General features: G+C 51.4%; 1 protein-coding gene across 2 annotated transcripts in view; it reads left to right on the top strand.

The window, feature by feature from the left end:
* The first annotated feature begins 9034 nt into the window (after nt 1-9034).
* Nucleotides 9035-20810, top strand: part of LOC144946242 (uncharacterized) — a 33592-nt gene continuing 21816 nt past the window's right edge. Inside the window, exons 1-4 of one of the 2 annotated variants that reach the window (XM_078875132.1) lie at nt 9035-9163; nt 10485-10551; nt 17270-17518; nt 19077-19478. In XM_078875132.1, the coding sequence (XP_078731258.1) occupies nt 19103-19478 (376 nt within the window). In that variant the 5' untranslated portion in view covers nt 9035-9163; nt 10485-10551; nt 17270-17518; nt 19077-19102. Of the gene's footprint in view, nt 9164-10484; nt 10552-17269; nt 17519-18241; nt 18279-19076; nt 19479-20810 lie in introns of those variants that run through there. The other variant, XM_078875133.1, reaches the window with a different exon arrangement.

Genomic DNA, 20810 nt, shown 5'->3' with positions numbered 1-20810 from the left:
GGCTAGGTGCAGGTGGAGGTCATGGGACAGATCCGGGTGCCACAAGTTGGCTGTTCCAAGCTTGGTGCAGGAGGAGGAGGTCACGGGACAGATCCTGATTCTATGGGTTGACTGTTATGCGACAATTCAACTCGGGTGACAGCCAAGGGCAAAGGTCGGAGTGCAGCCAGTAAACTCCTGACCCCTGAACCTGGACCACCCAGAAAGAGGAGGGGGGATGGATACACAGGGAGAGAGTGGAGGGAGACAAAGGGAGAGAGAGGAGAGGTAGGAGGAGAGTGTGTGGAGAAAGTGAGAGCTTCGATAGAGATGCATGAGGTAAAGATGCCCCAGAATCAATGACGACTACAAGGTATGATGGGAGGCGAGGTCATGTGACCCATGTGGCACAGGGGTGGAAGTGCTGGCTGGAGCCATCGCTGTTGGAGCCGCATGGGCAGGGGACATGGAACGCATCCTTCATCCCAGTACCTGCACCAACTACAATCACCACCACAACAATAACCAAAACAACCATAAAATAACAACTATAACCACACCTCAAATTAGCACAGTTGGCTGGGTACAGTGCGATAGAAGTTCAAAATACATACAACTACCATAAACACCATAAAAACCATCATAACAACCTACACCACAACTATTACCATTACAATTGTAATGCGGGCGTAAGCGACCTTCCGGATGTGACGTCACGGGGGGTGGAGTCATGTGACGTGGGTGGAAGGTTCGGGTCCTTAAGCGGGTAAACCGGAAGGGGAAGGCAGTCGGGGTGTGAGCGGAAAAGAGTGAGGCCACGCGGGCGGGTGAGAAGAGGGGGAGCACCGACGGCCATCGGGAGCCAACCCCGAAGACAAGAGGAAGCTGCGGAGTGGTGTGCAGCTGCAGAGGAGACAGCCAGAAGGGCTGCGTGTTAGAGGCAGCAGTGTGGCTGCCAGGAGGAGCTGCGGAGAGAGAGAGAGACAGCACGAGGCTGTCAGAGCTGTGGAGAGAGAGGAGTTGCAGCGAGTACAGCCAAGGGGGGCTGTGTGAGAGAAACAGCAGCGGGGCTGCTGTTGTGGATCGGGCCGACATTGGAGTCAGCACCGTGGAGAAGTTACAGAGTAAAGACAGCCGTGTGGGTGTACAGCACGAACCGAATAAAGGACACTGAGCCAGACATCGTGGTCCAGTCGTTTATTACACTGGTGTCGGAAGTGCAACGGCATGTCGAAACAAGTGAGGAAGAAAGTTAATCCGGCGCCTGCATCGGCTTCTTCGTCCGACGACGACGAACTCCCTCCAACCACGGATCCTGTTGGGGTGGTGGAGGAGAGCCCGGCTGAGGCGACCACGGGAACGGGAGTGGAGGATGTTGGCGCGGTGGCGGGTCCGTCGACATCATCAGACGCGGATCAACGATGGCAAGCGATGGCGGTACAACTGGAGGCACTTAAGGACGTCCTGGCGCATCTATGCCATCTCGTCGCGCCAGGGACGATGGATGATGCAATTGGTGCTCCGCGGGCCGCCACGTTGCCTGTCCTGCCGCCGCCATTGCCCACGCGGCAAGAGGCCGCCATTTTGCGCGCTCCGTGGCGCCAAACCGCCATCTTGGCCACGCCGCGGGCCGACACCATTTTGAATTTGCCATCACAACCACCACCATTGGAAGACGGCGGGAAGAGGAGTCGGAGTCGCCACCTTACAACGGTTAAAGAATTTTCCGTCGGTGGGGACTGGAGCGCGTTCGCCTGCCGCTTCTTGGCGGCGGTACGCACAGCAAGATGGACCGATGCGGAGGCTTTGGAGGTGTTGCCGACTCTCCTGGACGACGAATCTGTCCGATTCTTCCGTTCCATAACGACCGATAAGAAGGCAACTGTGGTGTTTTTCAAGAAATGGCCGATGCTTATGAGCCACCAGATGATGCGCATCGGCGATTCGCTCAACGACAACGAGCACCAGAGGAGTCGCCCGTGGCGTTCAGGGGTGCGGTGCTGGAGCTGGCCATGGCAGCTTATCCTGAGACGCCACAGGACCTGCTCGAGCCTCTCATATTAGGGAAGATGTTGGAGCTGTCTCGGGATCTAGGGATCCCCATGCCTGTGTGTGGGCATGAGAAGCTTACTTCCCGGACGGCTGCTAAGTGTCTCGATGCGCAATTCAACCTCCGTCGCTGGAAACAAGTGACGGCGTGGACGGGGGGGCCCGTCAAAGAAGGGGATGCGCTGGGGTGGAACCCTGCGCAGGCTGTCTATGTTCCGGATGACCGGGGCCCTCAACAACTGACGGCCGCCTCCGCTCCATGGACGGGACGCGGCGGGCCGAGACCGCGCGCGGCGCTACCAGAACGGGGCCGTCAGGAGGCGAGGCCTGCGCTTCGGCGCAACGAGGCCGAATGTTTCCGCTGCGGGCGTAGGGGCCACTACGCCAGAGACTGCTGGGCCCGCTTCCCGGCTCCGCCGCAGCAGGAGGCCTCGGCACCGGTCAAGTCGGCTAAAGATCCTCCGAAACAGGCATGTCGGCACGCACCAGACACTCGGCAAGGCTTTACACCTCACCCATCACCGTCGTTGCGCCATCCTAACGTTGTGGTTAAAGCATGCCCTTCGACGGGGCCTTGTCGCTCGGTCACGCAGTGGCGCAAGTTGGCACGGAGAGTCGTCGCGGCCGCTACGGGCTCGTCCACTGTACCGGGGTCTATACAAGGGGTGGACGTACGCATTTTGGTCGACTCCGGCGCGTCTGCGACTATTATTTCGGATGTCATTTTCCATCTGTTGGGCATCCCGCCGGGGGCTGTGCGTCCGGTTTATGGGTCGTGCGTCGCTGCGAACGGGGGTAGCATGGGTATCGTGGGTCAGGTGGATGCTAAGATATCTATTGGGGATGTGTCGGCCTCGGGTGTTGTGTTGATATCGAGATCTTTGGCGGTTCCTTGTTTGTTAGGCACCGATTTTTTGGCTAAGATGCCCATTTTGATCAAAATCAATGAGAATTGTATTGAACTGCCGGGGGGCCGTCAAATCTCGTTTCTGCCGTCGCCCTGGGGGCGACCTGCTTCGGCCGTACAAGTGCAGGCGCTGTCCGTCGCATCTGTGGACATCCCACCTGGTACACAGATGCTTATACCCTTGCGGTATCGGAAGCCCCTGCCTGATCGGCTAGGAGCAGTAGGGGTCTTGTTGTCACCGTCCGCCACGATAACAACCGGGTTGGCGTTAGTGGGGGCACAGACCATCGTCCGGCCGGATCAATTACCGTTTTTACAGGTGCTTAATGCGGGGGGAGAAAACGTCCGTGTCCCGGCCGGTACGGTTGTGGCACATGCCACTACGGCGTTTGCGACCCATGATTGTCCACATAGCCGGGGAATTGTTGCTGGGGTTTCCGAGCCAAGGAGTTCGGATGATCGTTGGGTTGCTCATTTATGTGACGGAAATTCTTCCCTGTCCATGGAGCAACGTGGTGCGCTGCGTAAATTGTTGTTGACATATTCCGATGTGTTCAGCTCCGATGATTTGGATTTGGGCCGCACTTCGTTGCTTTACCATCACATTGAGACGGGCGATGCTGCCCCTATTCGATTAAATTCGCATCGGATGAGTCCTGCGGAGCGAGAACACGTACGGGGGGCAGTGGAAGACATGTTGGCTGCGGACATTATATCGCCATCTAACAGCCCATGGGGCGCTCCAGTCGTCTTGGTTAAGAAGAAGGATGGCAAATTGCGATTTTGTGTTGATTTCCGCAAATTGAATAAGATATCGGTGGCAGATGCGTACCCCCTGCCGCGTATGGATGACTCCCTCGACGTATTGTCGGGGGCTAAGTTCTTTTCCACACTGGACCTCTCTTCGGGATTTTGGCAGCTTCCCCTTGACGAGTCCTCACGGGAGAAAACCGCATTCCGTACGCCGCAGGGGTTATTTCAATTCAACTGTCTCCCGATGGGATTGAATGCGGCCCCTGCTACATTTCAAAGATTGATGGAGCTCGTTTTGACGGGGTTGCAGTGGGAGACGTGTCTTATATATTTGGACGATATTATTGTCTTCAGCCGCACATTTGATGAACATTTGACGCGGCTGGAGACAGTGTTCACGAGGATGCGTTCTGCCAAATTGAAATTCAAACCAAAGAAATGTCACCTACTGCAACGGTCCGTCCGCTATTTGGGGCACATTGTCAGTGCTGAGGGAGTGTCCACGGATCCGGAAAAGACGGCGTGCGTCCGGGATTGGCCGACTCCGGCCACCGTGGGGGATGTTCGGCGGTTTTTGGGATTTGCCTCGTATTACCGAAGATTTGTGCCGGGTTTTGCGACGATTGCGAGGCCCTTGCATCTCCTTACGGGTAAAGGACGGAAGTTTGTTTGGGGACAGCCGGAGGAGGCGGCCTTTCGGAGTCTGCGTGATCTATTGGCCACGGCCCCAACATTGGATTATCCCGATTTCGATCACCCATTCATTCTTGATACGGACGCGAGTGACACAGGTATTGGGGCGGTGTTATCACAGTCTAAAGGGGGTGTAGAGCGTGTCGTGGCGTATGGTAGCCGAGTCTTGTCTCCTGCGGAAACCCGCTACTGTGTCACTCGCAGAGAACTATTGGCGGTTGTTTTTTTCCTACGGCAATTTCGACCATACCTCTACGGTCGTTCTTTTATTGTGCGTACGGATCATGCGGCCTTGCAATATGCCCTTAAAATTGACCAGCCATCCGGACAGTTGGCACGTTGGTTGGACACGCTACAGGAATTTTCCTTCCAAATTCAACATCGGAAGGGAGTGCGCCATGCGAACGCTGACGCACTTTCCAGATTACCGCGGCGCGCCCCTTGTAAATGTGAGTCGGGGACGCATAGGTGTTCGCCGATTCCAAACCCCCCTCAGCCGCTTACGTTGGCCGTCGAGAAGTCGGACACTCCGATGGAACCGGGACCGGCTGACGGGGTTTTGAATCTGCCGCGGTCTGTCTGGATCCGGGAACAGATGATGGATGAGTCATTGGTGTCCTTGCGGAAGCGGTCTGCTAGGGACAATGGGAGTCCGAGTACGGCTATGGGGCCGCAAACCGCTCTCCGAGATGGTCTGCTTATGTGGCGGGAGGGGTTCCAGGAACGTTGGCGCCTGGTGGTACCAACGTCCTTGCGATTCGAGTTGATTAGAACCCTCCATTGTGACACTCTCTTACATTTAGGGGTGCAGAAGACCTTGTTGACGTTGCAACGTCATTATTTTTGGCACGGCATGGCGACAGATGTCGTAGGGCACGTGCGCGCGTGCCCTGCGTGTGCACGACGTAAGCCGCCGAAACATCCTTACGTGCCGCCTCTCCAGTCGATTCAGGTGTCTCGAGTCAATGAATTGGTGGCACTGGACATATTGGGACCTTTTCCACCATCGGCGAGGGGTAATAAATATTTGCTGGTAGGGGTTGAGTACCTCTCCCGTTGGCCGATGGCCTGGCCGTTGCCCGATCAGTCGGCCGCGGCCATTACCGACGCCTTTTTGTTTGGGTATATTATGGATAAGGGGGCGCCTGAGAGACTCCTCACGGACCAGGGCAGGAATTTCTCTTCTAAATTATTGGCGGAAGTGTGCGCGGGCCTTGGGACTAAGAAAGTACGGACATCCCCATACCATCCGCAGACGGATGGTATGGTTGAACGGCTGAACAGGACATTGTCTGCCATGCTTTGCCATACCGTGAGTGAACAACAATCAGATTGGGATCTGCACATCCCCGGGGTGCTTTCGGCGTACAGGATGACGCCTCATGCGGCTACAGGATATTCGCCGTTTTACCTTATGTATGGTCGGGAAAACGTGCCGCCGGTGGATGTGCAATTGGGAACTGGGGTGAAGGGACCTCGTAAACCACTTCCTGAATACATTCAGGACACGGTTCGCCGAGTCACGGAGGCGCGGGAGAATGCCCGCGTGGCTACGGCCAAAGCCCAGGCCCGGAACGAGCGATATGCGCGACGGTCTGAGGGGGAGTGCCCTTGGAAGGTTGGGGACCTAGCCTGGCTTCATTGTCCACAGGTACGTCCGGGGACCTCGCCGAAATTGCACAAACCCTGGCATGGTCCCGTACGCCTCATTGCGGTTCCCAACCCACAGTCAGCACGCGTCCAGATTGGGTCTCGTCGCTGGGTTGTGCATACGTCGCGCTTGAAACCATATGTTGCTCCCTTACATGATGCGTCATCCCCCAATGTTGCCTTGCCGGGGTCTGTTGCTGCTGACTCTCCCCTGCCTGCGTCCATTGATCTTGCTAGAGCGCCTGTCGTACCTGTTCCAGACAGGCCGGCCGTGACATTGCGGGGGACGAGGGGCCCTGCTCGGAGGACGCCTGCCAGGTCTGCGGGACCTTCGAGCCCTGCAGCCCTTCCGACCCAGCTGCGGGCACGGTCACAGGACAAGCCCAAGACTAACTCTTTAGGGACACGGGACGTCGGTGGACTTCCAGCTGCGACAGGGGGATTACCCCCTGTCATTCCTCGACTTTCATCGCGTTCCCGTTCTGCGAGTGGGCCGCCGACCGTCCGGGACGGGCCGGCGACCCGCACACGTTCCAAATCGCTTACGTTTCGTTGATTGTTGCTGTCTTGTTATTTTTTTTCTTACAGTTGTATTTATTGCATGCTTTTTGTACGTTCGTTGATGTTAATTGCGTTGTTGTTGTTGTTCTTGCTGTTACATTGTATGCTTAGTGTCCTTTAGGGGGGGAAGCTCGGTTCGCCGCATTACGATTTGCTATTGGTCAGCCGAGGTCGGCTGGGATTTTTCTACGGGGGAGGGTGGTGTAATGCGGGCGTAAGCGACCTTCCGGATGTGACGTCACGGGGGGTGGAGTCATGTGACGTGGGTGGAAGGTTCGGGTCCTTAAGCGGGTAAACCGGAAGGGGAAGGCAGTCGGGGTGTGAGCGGAAAAGAGTGAGGCCACGCGGGCGGGTGAGAAGAGGGGGGGCACCGACGGCCATCGGGAGCCAACCCCGAAGACAAGAGGAAGCTGCGGAGTGGTGTGCAGCTGCAGAGGAGACAGCCAGAAGGGCTGCGTGTTAGAGGCAGCGGTGTGGCTGCCAGGAGGAGCTGCGGAGAGAGAGAGAGACAGCACGAGGCTGTCAGAGCTGTGGAGAGAGAGGAGTTGCAGCGAGTACAGCCAAGGGGGGCTGTGTGAGAGAAACAGCAGCGGGGCTGCTGTTGTGGATCGGGCCGACATTGGAGTCAGCACCGTGGAGAAGTTACAGAGTAAAGACAGCCGTGTGGGTGTACAGCACGAACCGAATAAAGGACACTGAGCCAGACATCGTGGTCCAGTCGTTTATTACACAATTATAACAACAACAAATATAACCACAAATGTCAATGAATCCACCCCGACGCGACCGAGGGAAAGAAGATCGAATGGCCCTATTAGAGCCTGGTAAATTTTAGAGAAATAGTTTGAGAAAACAAAATTTAGCAAATCTTTTGGAAATGTAATGTAATGCAACACAGTGACAGAGAGAGAGAAAATTGCCTATTTCTCTCTCTAAAATTTACCAGTCTCTCATAGGTCCCTTTGCTCTTTCTCTCCCCCGGCCGCTTCTGGGTGGATTTCTACACATCTCTCTGTGTGTCTCTGTTCGTCAAATTTCACACTTAACTTCCAATTATAGCAATCTTTGGAGATCGTAATCAACCAGGCTATGCGTTAACTGTGTGTTAGCCGACTCTGTGTTGCATTACATTACATTTCCAAAAGATTTGCTACATTGTTTTCTCAAACTATTTCTCTCTCTAAAATTTACCAGGCTCTCATAGGGCCATTCGATCTTCTTTCCCTCGGTCACTTCGGGGTGGATTCATTGACATGCTAATTTCTCTGCTCCAGCAGCTGCTCCAGCAGACCCACCTCTCTCTCTGCCCCCCCCCCTCTCTGTGTCTGTGTTGTCTCTCTCTGCTTGTGTGTCTGTCTGTGTGTCTCCGTGTCTGTGTTTTGTCTCTCTCTCAAATTTAGTTCTACCTGATGACGGTTGCTTGTGTTGCAATCGCAACGTCGTACTCTATTATTTAATTTATTTTCTTTCTACGTGACTTTACAGAAAGAACCAGAGAGTAATTCCTGCAGTCACCAAAGCTTCAAATCAAGGTATAACCACAAACACCACAACCGCACATATACCCACAACCTACTCAACCACAATTATAACCACAACCAAAACCACCAAAGGCACCACAACCAGAGCCACCACAATTACAACCAACACTACAACCACCTATACAACCAAAACTAAAGCCAAGATTATAACCGCAATCACAACCACCATAACTAAACAACAAAAACATTGATGCAGATACTACACAACCACTGCATAAAGGGTCTTTATCTCTCTGTGGGTGGGTGAGTGGGTGGGTGAATGGCTGAGTGTGAAATGGACTCGAACCTGCACCTCTGCATTGCAAGTGCAGTGAGCTGACGCCCCCCGCGTGTGGAGGGGTAAAGTTGTGGGTACACCCACCTCGCTCCAACGGGTCTGGACCAGCGTGGAAGAGTAGACCAAATACTCCCCATAGCGGCCTCTAGTGGGGAGGCCATTTCTGCCACGACAACAAATCCGCCCCTCCAGATACAAAAAAACTAAATTTAACTCATCCCATCAGCCACAATCTGGCAGTGCCTCTCCTCATCATCAGCAAGGCCGCGCTCTGCTTGGAGCAGCGCCGTGAACTCAGCAGGCGCCCAGAACGTAATGGCTATGAGCCAGGCGCCTCCTCTGCCTCTCCACCACCGCCACTGCTGATGTGTCCACACCGTGCAAGGTTTTCACCTTCTTCGGGCTGAGTCGATGTAGAGGAGGACCAGCCAGCGAGCCGCCGCTTCAGCAGCTCGCGAGCCACCGATGGTGGCCGCGAGCGGGAATCCAAATCAGCCGCTCGCCACCCACAATGCACAGCGCTGCCTCCACTCGCCCCAGCCTCAGCGGAGGGAGGGGCGGGGAAGAGGGGGCGGGCCGAGGGGGGTGAAGAGGTGGGGCCAGGGGGTGGGCATGGGGGGGGGGCTCGGGTGAGGGGCTCAGGGCTCTACGTCTCGGTGGGCGTGGTCACCTGGTACCGCCCCCTCGTCTCGAGTCACGCGCTTCCCCCTGGCAGTTTGTCCGTTAGAGAGGCGGGGAGAAACTCTAGCGAAGGTGAGGAGTGGATCCTAGCTGTGGGTGGGTGGTGCGGTGGTGTGAGTCTGTGTGTGGTGTGAGTCTGTGTTTGTGTGAGTCCGTGTGTGTTTGTATCCGTGTGTGAGTCTGTGTGTGTGGAGTAGTTAACGCGCTGTCAACACCAGTGACGATTATATGAACCGGTCCTGGGCGTCCCCTAGGTCGACTCAGCCTCAAATGAGTACCTGGTGTGGTGTGTAAATATCGCCACTCGGAGACAAAGGGCGTGATGTTGGCCACCCGCGCACCGTGTATGCTTTTCCGGCCTTCATAGGTGATGCTGGCTAACAGCACTTGCCCCAACAGTTTATTTCAGCTATAAGGGGGATATTTATCTTTGTTGTTCGTGGTGGTGATGGTGGTGGTGTTGATGGTGGTGTTGTTGGTGTTGATGGTGGTGCTATTGGTGTTGTTGGTGGTGGTGCTGTTGGTGTTGTTGGTGGTGCTGGTGACGGTGTTGATGATGGTGATATTCTTGTTGGTGGTGGTACTGGTGTTGTTAGTGGTGATGTTGATGGTTTTAGTGGTGTTGGTGGTGGTGTCGGTGGTGGTTCCAAAGAGCCATCCTGGGTTTAACCTAGCTGGATTGTGTGAGGAACTCACAAATCCTTGAAGGATCTGGACACATTCCCACCAGTAAGCTCCTCCGGCAGGCAAGGCTGCGTTTGCTGGGTCTTGTAGCCCGCATACCCAAGCAGTTTCTTTTTGGCCGCATAAAGGGGGCTAAACGGCCACGACATGGGTTGTCGAAAATATGGACTGATGCTGTATGGGAGGATGTTGAGTTGAGTGGACTTGTGAAAGACTGGTACCAGCGGTGTAAATAGCATCCTTCACGAGGAAGCTCGTGAAGGAGGCTACTGGACAGTTGGAGGCAGACTGCCTCCAACAACAACTGAGGGCAGAGGAGTGACGCTCACAACGAGCGGCGGATAAAATTCGGCAAGTTGGCACAGTTGGGCATACAGCTGGTGTATCTACCAATCATCTCAGCCAACCTTTGGAACCTGGGTCTGTCCCGTGACGTCTTGTCAGCGAGCCTTCGACACTTCGTGTGGCCTGAAAGTGCACCTGGCCTGGCAAAGGCGCCGTGGTGACATCATCGCTACTTAGTGGCGAATGTCGGTTGTTCTTTTTGTGTTTAGTGTTGTGAGTGATTGGTGATGATGTGAGTCTGTGTTGATGATGTGGGTTCATGGTGTGAGTCCGCATTGTGACTTGACTCGTGTTGAGATGTGGGTGCCGTCACACCCCCTCGACTCTATGTGATCCTCGGCTTCGTCTCCTGTTTCGCACGCAGAGACCTGGACTGCGCGAGAGACGCTGTTAGTTCTGTGCACCCTGCTCTGCAATTGGCCACCATGGAGGTACGTGTGGCTCTTCGACTCGTGTGGTGAAGTATTAATGGACGTGTGCTCTCCACTCCGCGTGTGGCTACCTGTCACCTATCCATACACCTAAGTGTGCATCTGCTTGGCTGCCTGAGTGTGTGTGCATCTATCAGAGTATCTCCCCAAGATCCTCTCTGTGCACCTGCCTTTCTACGTTTTAATAATCTACTGTACTTTTATCCAGAGGTGTGGACTCGAGTCATGTGACTTGGACTCGAGTCAGACTCGAGTCATGAATTTGATGACTTGCGACTCGACTTGGACTTGCATAACAATGACTTTGTCCCACCTCTGCTTTTATCTATCCACTACTGGATGAAGGCCTCCTTCCTTGAGACCCTGCTACCCCTCACGATCCTGCGATGGAATAATCCACCAAGCACCGATTTTGTCGCTCCATCTTTTTAGCAGCCGTCCTCTCAGACGTGTTCCGATACTTGGCTGCACCTCCGTTATTGTTCTAGACCAGGGGTCTGCAACCTTTAAGACATAAAGAGCCACTTGGACCCGTTTCCGAAGGAAAAAATAAACTGGGAGCCGCAAAACCATTGCAACTATTAAAACAAATATAACACTGCATATATTGTTTCTTACCTTATTGCTATATACAGGATCGTGCAGTCAGCTGTCAATCTGAATAAAAAAAAGGACTTTTTCACTTAACAATGTAAAATATATTTTTGCAAATTAATAGCTAAATTACCTGGTTAATGGGATTTTTGCTCCTGAACCTCAGTGCACAGTGACTGCACATCAGGGCTGTAAGACGTCACCTTCATTTCCACACATGCTTGCAAGCTGTCATCTGTGAGGCGTGATCGATGTTTGTTTTTAATATAGTTCATGTTGGAGAAGACCTGCTCACATACATATGTGGAGCCGAAGATCGACAGGACTCCAAATGCATACTTTTTCATGTTTATATAAGTGTTGGGGATGGCATTCCATGTTTCGAATACAAGTTTGTCCTGTTTGGGAAGGTTTTCAATATCACTCCATTTATGATTCTGAGCCAGAATGGCCTTCTGACGGGCAACATCCTCAAGAGTAGCGGTCAAGCATTTGAACTTGGACACCCATATATCTTTGTCGGCTATATCGGCCAGTTCCATCTCAAGATCAGGTTGACTTACACCTGCAAATGCAGTCATATTCAATAGGGATGGATCGATCGCCAGGGGAGTGACAGGGAAGGATAATGTCGTTTTTTCCTCTCTGAACTCACAGAATCGTTTCCCAAACGAACTTTGCATTGTGGTGATTGCAGACTTGAAATATTCCAAATTTATCGTATCATGACTTTGTTTGAACTCTCTCAAAGAGGGAAAGTGAGACAGTGTACCTCTCTGTAAATCTTTGACAAACACTGTCAACTTGCGCTCGAATGCCAAAACCTCCTCCAGCATGTGCAGGGCTGTGCCTCCTTTCCCCTGAAGGGTTGTATTTAGCGTGTTTAGATGTGCTGTCATGTCTACCATAAAATGTAATTTTTCCAGCCACTCTGGCTGTTCCAGCTCAGCAAAGGTGAGCTCTTTGCTGCCCAGGAAGGTTTTTACTTCTTCCAAACATGTGACAAAGCAACGGCAACGTTATTGCCTGTCACCGGGCGGGCAGTGTGGAGCGGAGCGGCGACCTGTCAGCAGCGGCAACGCCAGAGCAGGTGTCACAGTGCGCCTCCTCCCCTCGCTAGCATCCGCCCCGGAGCCGCGGTCAAGGTTCAAAAGAGCCGCATGCGGCTCCGGAGCCGCAGGTTGCCGACCCCTGTTCTAGACCATCAACCATCGTTGTTCCTCGTGGCCGTTGCATGTCCTGGCCCAGCCCTACTTCTCTTAACAGTTTGAAGGATGCCATTAACCTGCGTGTGTCCTTTAAATACACACGTGTCTCATTGTTAATCAAAGTGTGACATCTGACATTGGCCAAATATCCGAACGCTGAGAACTGACATCTCAGCAGGACCCTCCTGAATGTGGAGCCCAGGATCTCAGAGATCCTGGCTCAGTACTCGCCGCTTGCACTATCCCCCACATCTTGCTAAAGCCTATGTGGTGGACCTTTGTCTTTGTGCATGAGGAAAGCTTGGCTGTTTTGCGAATGAAAGGGACAACAAGAGGAGAGGATTTATTCGCGTCTTTCATGGAGTTTGCTAAAGAAAAAAAACTACGGATGGATAATCTTATTTCTGTCTGTACTGATGGTGGAAGAACAAAGGATTTGTAGCGCTTCTCCGTGAACATGAAAAGAGAGCCATCCTAAGTTTTCATTGCATTCTGAACCAGCAGGCGCTTTGCGCTCAGACGTGTGGCCAGGAGCTTGGTGAGGTGATGTCGCTGGTCATTCGAGTGATCAACTTTATTGTTGCCCGAGCTTTAAATGATCGCCAGTTTAAAGCTCTGTTAGAAGAAGTTAGGAATCATTATCCCGGTCTGCTTTTACACAGCAACGTGCGTTCGTTGTCAAGGGGGAAGGTGCTCAGCCGTTTTGCAGCTTGCCTGAGTGAAATCCGGACTTTTCTTGAAATGAAAGGTGTCAAGCATCCTGAACTAGACAACACTGACTGGCTCCTGCAGTTTCACTATCTCGTGGACATAACTGGCCATCTGAACCAGCTCAATGTGAAAATGCAAGGTATTGGAAATACAATCTCATCCCTTCAACAAGCAGTGTTTGCATTTGAAAGCAAGCTGGAAGTCTTTCTCAGGGACATTGAAACAGGTCGTCTTCTGCACTTTGAAAGACTGCGACAATTTAGAGATGCATGCTTAGCAAGTGACTCCACTCAACATCTGGATCTCCAGCAGCTAGCTGGCTTTACGTCCAATCTCCTGCAGTCATTCAAAGCACGTTTTGGAGAATTTCGTGCGCGCACTGGTCTTTTCAAGCTCATCACTCATCCACATGAGTGTGCAGTGGAGAAAGTCGACCTGACATGTATCCCCGGGGTCTCTATCGGAGACTTTGAGCTGGAAGTTGCTGACCTGAAGGCATCAGACATGTGGATGAGTAAGTTCAAGTCACTTAATCGAGAGTTGGAAAGTCTTGCGCGACAGCGAGCAGAGCTGGCGAGGGAACACAAGTGGACAGAAATGAAAAATCTTCAACCTGAAGACCAGCTGATTCTTAAAACTTGGAACGAGCTTCCTGTGACATACCACACAATGCAGCGTGTGAGTATTGCCGTATTGATCATATTTGGCTCTACATATGCATGTGAGCAGTCATTCTCGCATATGAGGAACATTAAGACCAACCTATGCTCACGTTTAACTGATGGAAGCCTCAACGCCTGCATGAAGCTCAACCTCACCACGTATGAACCAGACTACAAGGCCATCAGCAAAACCATGCAGCACCAGAAGTCGCATTAAAAGTAAGACATATTTAATTTATTATACGTTAAAAATACTATATGGCTCTCAATGAAATATATTTAGAAATATTTGGCTTTTATGGCTCTCCCAGTCAAAAAGGTTCCCGACCCCTGCCCTAGGCCATTGAGCTGGTTCAGATGGCCAGTTATGTCCACGAGATAGTGAAACTGCAGGAGCCAGTCAGTGTTGTCTAGTTCAGGATGCTTGACGCCTTTCATTTCAAGAAAAGTCCGGATTTCACTCAGGCAAGCTGCAAAACGGCTGAGCACCTTCCCCCTTGACAACCAACGCACGTTGCCGTGTAAAAGCAGACCGGGATAATGATTCCCAACTTCTTCTAACAGAGCTTTAAACTGGCGATCATTTAAAGCTCGGGCAACAATAAAGTTGACCACTCGAATGACCAGCGACATCACCTCACCAAGCTCCTGGCCACACGTCTGAGCGCAAAGCGCCTCCTGGTGCAGGATGCAATGAAAACTTAGGATGGCTCTCTTTTCATGTTCACGGAGAAGCGATACAAATCCTTTGTTCTTCCACCATCAGTACAGACAGAAATAAGTTTATCCATCGGTAGTTTTTTTTCTTTAGCAAACTCCATGAAAGACGTGAATAAATCCTCTCCTCTTGTTGTCCCTTTCATTGGCAAAACAGCCAAGCTTTCCTCACGCAGTCTGTCACCTGCAGCATACCTGGCAATTATACTGAACTGAGCTAGATGGCTAACGTCTGTTGACTCATCTAACGCGAGAGAAAAGTATGTCCCGGCGTTTATGTCCTTAATTTGTGTTTCCTCGACTTGATTTGCCATCATGATGCTACGATCGTGAACAGTTCTTGCTGACAGAGGCATGTCTTTTATTCGTTTGATTTTCTTGTCTTTATTTGGGAAGTCATCAAACAGTTCATTGGCCACATCAAGCATGAATGTTTTGGCATAATCGCCATCTGTGAATGGCTTTCCATTCCTTACTATTGCCAAAGCACCCGCAAAGCTAGCGGAATTCCCGTCACCTTGCTTGGTCCACACACGTAGTTGCTGCTGACTCGTCTGCACTCTCCGCTGTAGCTCTTCGCATGCCTTTTTCCTGCTGTCCCCCGCTGGATATTTCGATGCAAATGAAGCATGGTGCGTATCAAAGTGCCGCTTTATATTTGACCGTTTCATCGATGCAATTTTATCATTGCATATTAGACATACCGCAGATCCTGCTCTCTCCACAAATGCAAATTCCTCTGTCCACGCAGCCTGGAATGCACGGTAATCATCGTCTTTTTTAAATCCTTTATATTAAGTTCGCATGCTTGCTTGATTGCTTGCGTGCTTGCTTGCTTACGACCGTGCAAATCTTTCGGTCGTTTTTTAACCCACTTCCCATGATCCAATCGAGCTGACATTTTCCACACAGACTCGTTGTGCCAGACAATTAATGTTCGTGAAAAAAAATTCCCAAAATTTTACACTTTTTAGGCAAAACAATTTTATTTTACATATATTCAAATAGAACTCATTCTTGGCTTTGGTTGAACGTCACAGTATAAGAGCCCAGAGCGTAACCCCTCCACAGGCCGTGGCGGAGTAGCGCAGTTGGTAGCGCCCTCGCTTCCCATGCCAAAGGTCGCAGGATCGATCCCCGCGTCCTCCACAGGCGAATATATTTTTAAATCCTTTATATTAAGTTCGCTGCCACGCATATAAAGGATTTATAGTGAAAAACTTTGTTTTTACGGGTTATACTTATTTTCTTTTCGCCATCTTTTCCGTTACAAGGGTTGAAGCGGATAAACTAGTTGGCTATCTGATCAAATGGATTTCTTCACCTTTACAATGACCCGTGACATGCTCGCGAGCCATAGGTTCCCGACCGCGGCCCTAGGTGGAGGAAAGAGTAGGATTCGTGGGGAGCTTAGGTGAGGATAGACCGAGGAGTTAGGCGGGTACCGGGACGGTCCACGGGAAGGACCAAGTGTAGAAGTGTCTACCTCGGGTGTGTTCCGGTGATACTGTACGTGAGTGTAGTAGTTAATAAACTGGCAAGAGCCCTTACAGAGAATCTCGTCTCCGTGTGAGTTTACACCACAATACACGCACAAACTAAGCCGAGGTACTATGGTTTGGGATATTAAGTAATTTTCTTCTTCACAATTTATAGTTACCGGAACCATACATGTCAACCCATACCGTGTGCCCGCATTCCTGTCCAGGGAAATTGAGTTTTCAGGTCAATACGGCATGTAGCCGTTTCAATATGGCCAAAATTAGTTTTTTATTTGTTTGTTTCTCTCTTGTGATGGGACTTTGTAGGATGCACGTTGAGATTTATAAGGGGCACGGGGTGACCAATAAGGTCTGAGTTGGTCTGTAATAAGGTAGGCACTTATAAGGGATTGACAGGTATGCGAAACAGTTCATTTGTGTGGTCGCTGGTTCAGAAACTTTTCCTAAAAACAGTGCTCCCTTGATTGGTCGTCGGCCTGTCTCTGTTTCACCGTGACTGCCACGAACCTCTCTTTCGACGGGAGAGGAAGAGTTTGCGGCAACGGTCCTCACGATTGGATGTGAACGTTTAGTGCCTCCATTGTGTGGACCGCACTGCCTCCCGCTACCCACGCAGGGGCTGCACTGCCCTCTCATACCCACGCAGAGGAATGCCCACCACGGGGTTCGCTCGTCACTTTGGAAATCGCGCGGACTCCACTGCGGTTCGTTCTGATTGGCAGCGCGGTCATTGGCGGCTGGGAGCCATGGCTTGATGAACTTGCTACGTGTGTGTTGTATGGCTGTTGCGTATGTGGACCTATATGGACGTTGAACTTCTTTCGCACCGTACGTAGCCAAACGCGCTAATCAGAGACGCGGGGGAAAGGACAACACTAAACAACACGAAGCAGTTTTAAAGGAGTGAGTTTTACACCGGAAGCCACGGTGCCGGCTCAGCTGTGCCACGGCCATCATTACGAGGCCCCGCTCCCCACCCTCGCCACGCGCCGTTCCTATGCCGAGGCCGAGGACTGCCACCGCGAGGTGCCTCCCACCCCGCCGTCGACAGCAGAGCCGATCCGGGCCTCTGTCGATTACCGCACGCGGAGCGATTTCGAGGGATCGCGATGCAGATTTTAAAAATCGATTCGTCTGCGGTCTCCTCAGCGCTGCTTGCCTCGGGCGTGCCAAGGGGCTCAATTCCACCCCCGCCCCAACCACCACCGCCACTGAGCCTCAACGAAACGACCGTGGCGCGTTGCAGCCCGTGCGGCCGTATCCTCGCCAAATGATCGCGTACCTTAAATTCACGGTGCGATTCGATTCCCTCATCATCCCGCAGCACCAACGCACAGAACGGAATCGACAGTCGCGATTCTTTCGTCGCTCGGGCCTGGACCGCCGCGCGGCGCCCGCGTCTCCCGCCACCGCCGCCGCCTCGAGGTTCGACTCCCGCTGAGGAGTCCCCGCAGAGGAGCCCCCGAGGTCCCCGCGTGACCCCGCGCGTTCCGTCTTCAAGTGGCAGAACGCGTGACCCCTCCCCCTCCGCGGCCTGGGAGCGGTGCCAAACAGCCAACTCCACCATCACCACGTAAACTCAGCGGCGCTCACCCCTCGCGACATCGCCGTGACTGAATACATCGCTCACCGTCACTGCATCACGATAACCTATCACTACTTTGTTACATCGCTCAGTCACTAAGATCACGATAACCTATCACTACTTTGTTACATCAATAACCGTTACTCGCCATCCACGACATCCTCACCATAACTACATCACCTTCACTCGCCATCACGATATCACTCACCATCAATACATCACTATATCACCATCGCTACATCACTCACCATCACTATATTACCATCGGTCAGTACCTGTACTACTCTGAACGCCACATGACTCTTCATGACATCACTGAGCATCATTCACCATCGCATCACTCGACATCATAACATTGACGCAGCAATATTACACCACTGCGTCGTGAGATAACAATCATATCAGCAATCGGCATGACATCACTAATTTCACTATATCACCCACTTCACTACATCACTCAACATCACTGTCTGACCCATTTCATATCAATCACCGTCACTGCGCCCGGGCATATCTTGCACATTTATATTTAATTGCCGTAAAAAAATGATGTTCAATCCGTCCTGTCTATGGACCTGGATTTGTTTCCCAGGAGCATTTAAACTCAAACCTTCGTATATTTTACTGTACTGTTTCTCGTCAGCCCTCTCGTGCTCGTTAAGCCAATGCTTCCCCAAATACATTGCGCGCACATTTTACTGCTTATGAAGACTCGGCGGCTGATGGACGTTATATCACACCCCCACTGGTAATGATTTTAAGTCAAAATGTTAATTTGGTTGCCTCTGCATGAGACCTGTCAGTAGTCGTTACATCTTCAATTACATCTTGGGGTGGCAGTGATGAATAGTCAAGGTGGTGAGTGGTGTAGCAAAAAGTGACTGCGTTTGATTCTGTGAATTTGGCGCCTTTCTGTGCGGAGATGTGTCTGTTCTCTACTTCTGTATTGGAATCATCCGGGTTCCCCCGGGTTTCCGCCATAAAAACAAACCTCAACGTGAGTTAAAATTCGTAAAATGAATAAAAGTATACCCACAAATTATCCTGCAGTCTTTGCATAACAATCATCGCCCCCTCGTGGCAGACTAATGCCTTATTAGGTTGTTGAGTCACCTTAGGCCGCGCATGGACGACTGCCAATCGGGGGCACGGATCTGTGCTTGGAGACGATTCGTTACACGCAATTTAATCGCACGTTCGTGCATTAAATCGCACTTGCACAAGACTTTCGACTGTGAGAGAGACATAATATTCTCCATGACCCGGCTATGTGCACCACTTATAAAATATGAGTTAGGTTGCAGTATGTTTATGGCACTGCCTTGTTCGGTTTGGTCCAGTTCATGATACTGTAGAAATGCAGTTGACATTGTATAACTTATACTTGTGTGTGTTGTAAAGTTTGAATTTGCCCCTCTGATTAAGTGTACCCTTTGCAAACGAGACATTCCATCTCGACGGTTTATCCAGGTGAAATGTTTTAATTTTCGTTGGTGGCGATGAAGTCAATGATCTTTCCTCCCACGGGGGCCCCTGGGCCATGCAGGGAGTCTCCCGGCACGAGCGACGAAGATGCCGAGGCCCCAGGCTCAGCGCGGTGCGGTGCAGGGCGAGGAGAAGCCCTACGTGTGCACGGTGTGCAACATGAGCTTCACGCAGATCGGAAACCTCAAGGACCACCAGCGCATGCACACGGGCGAGCGGCCGCACGTGTGCATGGAGTGCGGCAAGGATTTCCTGCACTTGTCCTCGCTGCGAGCCCATCACCGCACGCACACAGGCGAGCGGCTGCACGTGTGCAACGAGTGCGGCAAGGGCTTCTCGGACACGTCCAACCTGAAGAAGCACGTGCGCACGCACACGGGCGAGCGGCCCTACAAGTGTGATGAGTGTGGAAGGGGCTTCTCGCAGGCGTCCACACTCAAGGTTCACCAGAGGTCCCACCGCGGTGAGTAACTTACTGCTCATGTTTTTTTCTGGTGATGATGCATTGTTATAATCTTCAGCAGCAGCAAAATAACTGTGTAATATCGAATGTGGCTGTTGAGGGCCTTAACAAAATACGAATTAGCACACTGTGAAGGCTTGTAAAGGAAGAGGACACCTGCTCTTAAAAATCCCACTGATAGAAAATGTTTTGCGGTGGAGACTTTGCATGCTACATATTATTTTTGTTGATTATTTTTGTCCCGGCCATCAAATTTTGTTCTACCTGATGACGGTTGCTTATGTTGCATTCGAAACGTCGTACTCTATTTTATTTATTTTCTGTCTACGTGAACCAAAGAGTAATTCCTGCAGTCATAAAAGCTTCAAATACAGTTTGAACCACCTCTACGAGGAGGATGTAAGCTGTTTTCTCTCTCTCTCTGTGTTTCTGTTTGTCAAATTTCACACTTAACTTCAAATTTAGCAATCTTTGGAGATCGTAATCAACCAGGCTATGCGTTAACTGTGTGTTAGCCGACTCTCTGTGTTGCATTACATTACGTTTCCAAAAAAAATTCTAAGTTTGTTTTCTCAAACGGCCTATTTCTCTCTCTAAAATTTACCAGGCTCTCATAGGTCCATTCGCTCTTTCTCTCCCCCGGCCGCTTCGGGGTGGATTTCCACACATCTCTCTGTGTGTCTCTGTTTGTCAAATTTAACACTTGACTTCTAATTTTAGCAATCTTTGGAGATCGTAATCAACAAGGCTATGCGTTAATTGCGTGTTAGCCGACTCTCTGTGTTGCATTATATTACATTTCTAAAAGATTTGCTAAATGTTGTTTTCTCAAACTATTTCTCTAAAATTTACCAGGTTCTCATAGGACCATTCGATCTTTTTTCCCTCGGTCGCTTTGGGGTGGATTCATTGACATGCTAATTTCTCTGCTCCAGCAGTGCCCCAGCAGACCCACCTCTTTCTCTGCCACCCCCCCCCCTCTATTTCTCTATTTAAGGCCTCGACACAGAGGCATTGGGTCTCTGTGTGTCTATGTTGTGTGTCTCTCTCTGTGTGTCTATGTTGTCTCTCTCTGCTTGTGTGTCTGTCTGTGTCTCCGTGTGCGATGCGGTAGCTGTCTTGGTTCAATGGATAGCCAAAAGCCGCTGCGAGGATGACCAGAGTTTGCGTGATGGTTTATGCTCCTTGACGAGATCAGCAAGACATTGTGGTTCATTTGTGGCAAGCACTGTGTGTAATGAGTAGCACCTTATAATGTATTCGGTTGGCAACTAGAAACCAATGCAGCTCAGTGAGTCCTGGACGGACACGGTCGGATCTTGCAGTACCCAT

This window comes from Lampetra fluviatilis, chromosome 40 (assembly GCF_964198595.1).
Source record: "Lampetra fluviatilis chromosome 40, kcLamFluv1.1, whole genome shotgun sequence".
Taxonomy (NCBI): Eukaryota; Metazoa; Chordata; class Hyperoartia; order Petromyzontiformes; family Petromyzontidae; genus Lampetra; species Lampetra fluviatilis.
This window is presented reverse-complemented; position numbering and strand designations above follow the sequence as displayed.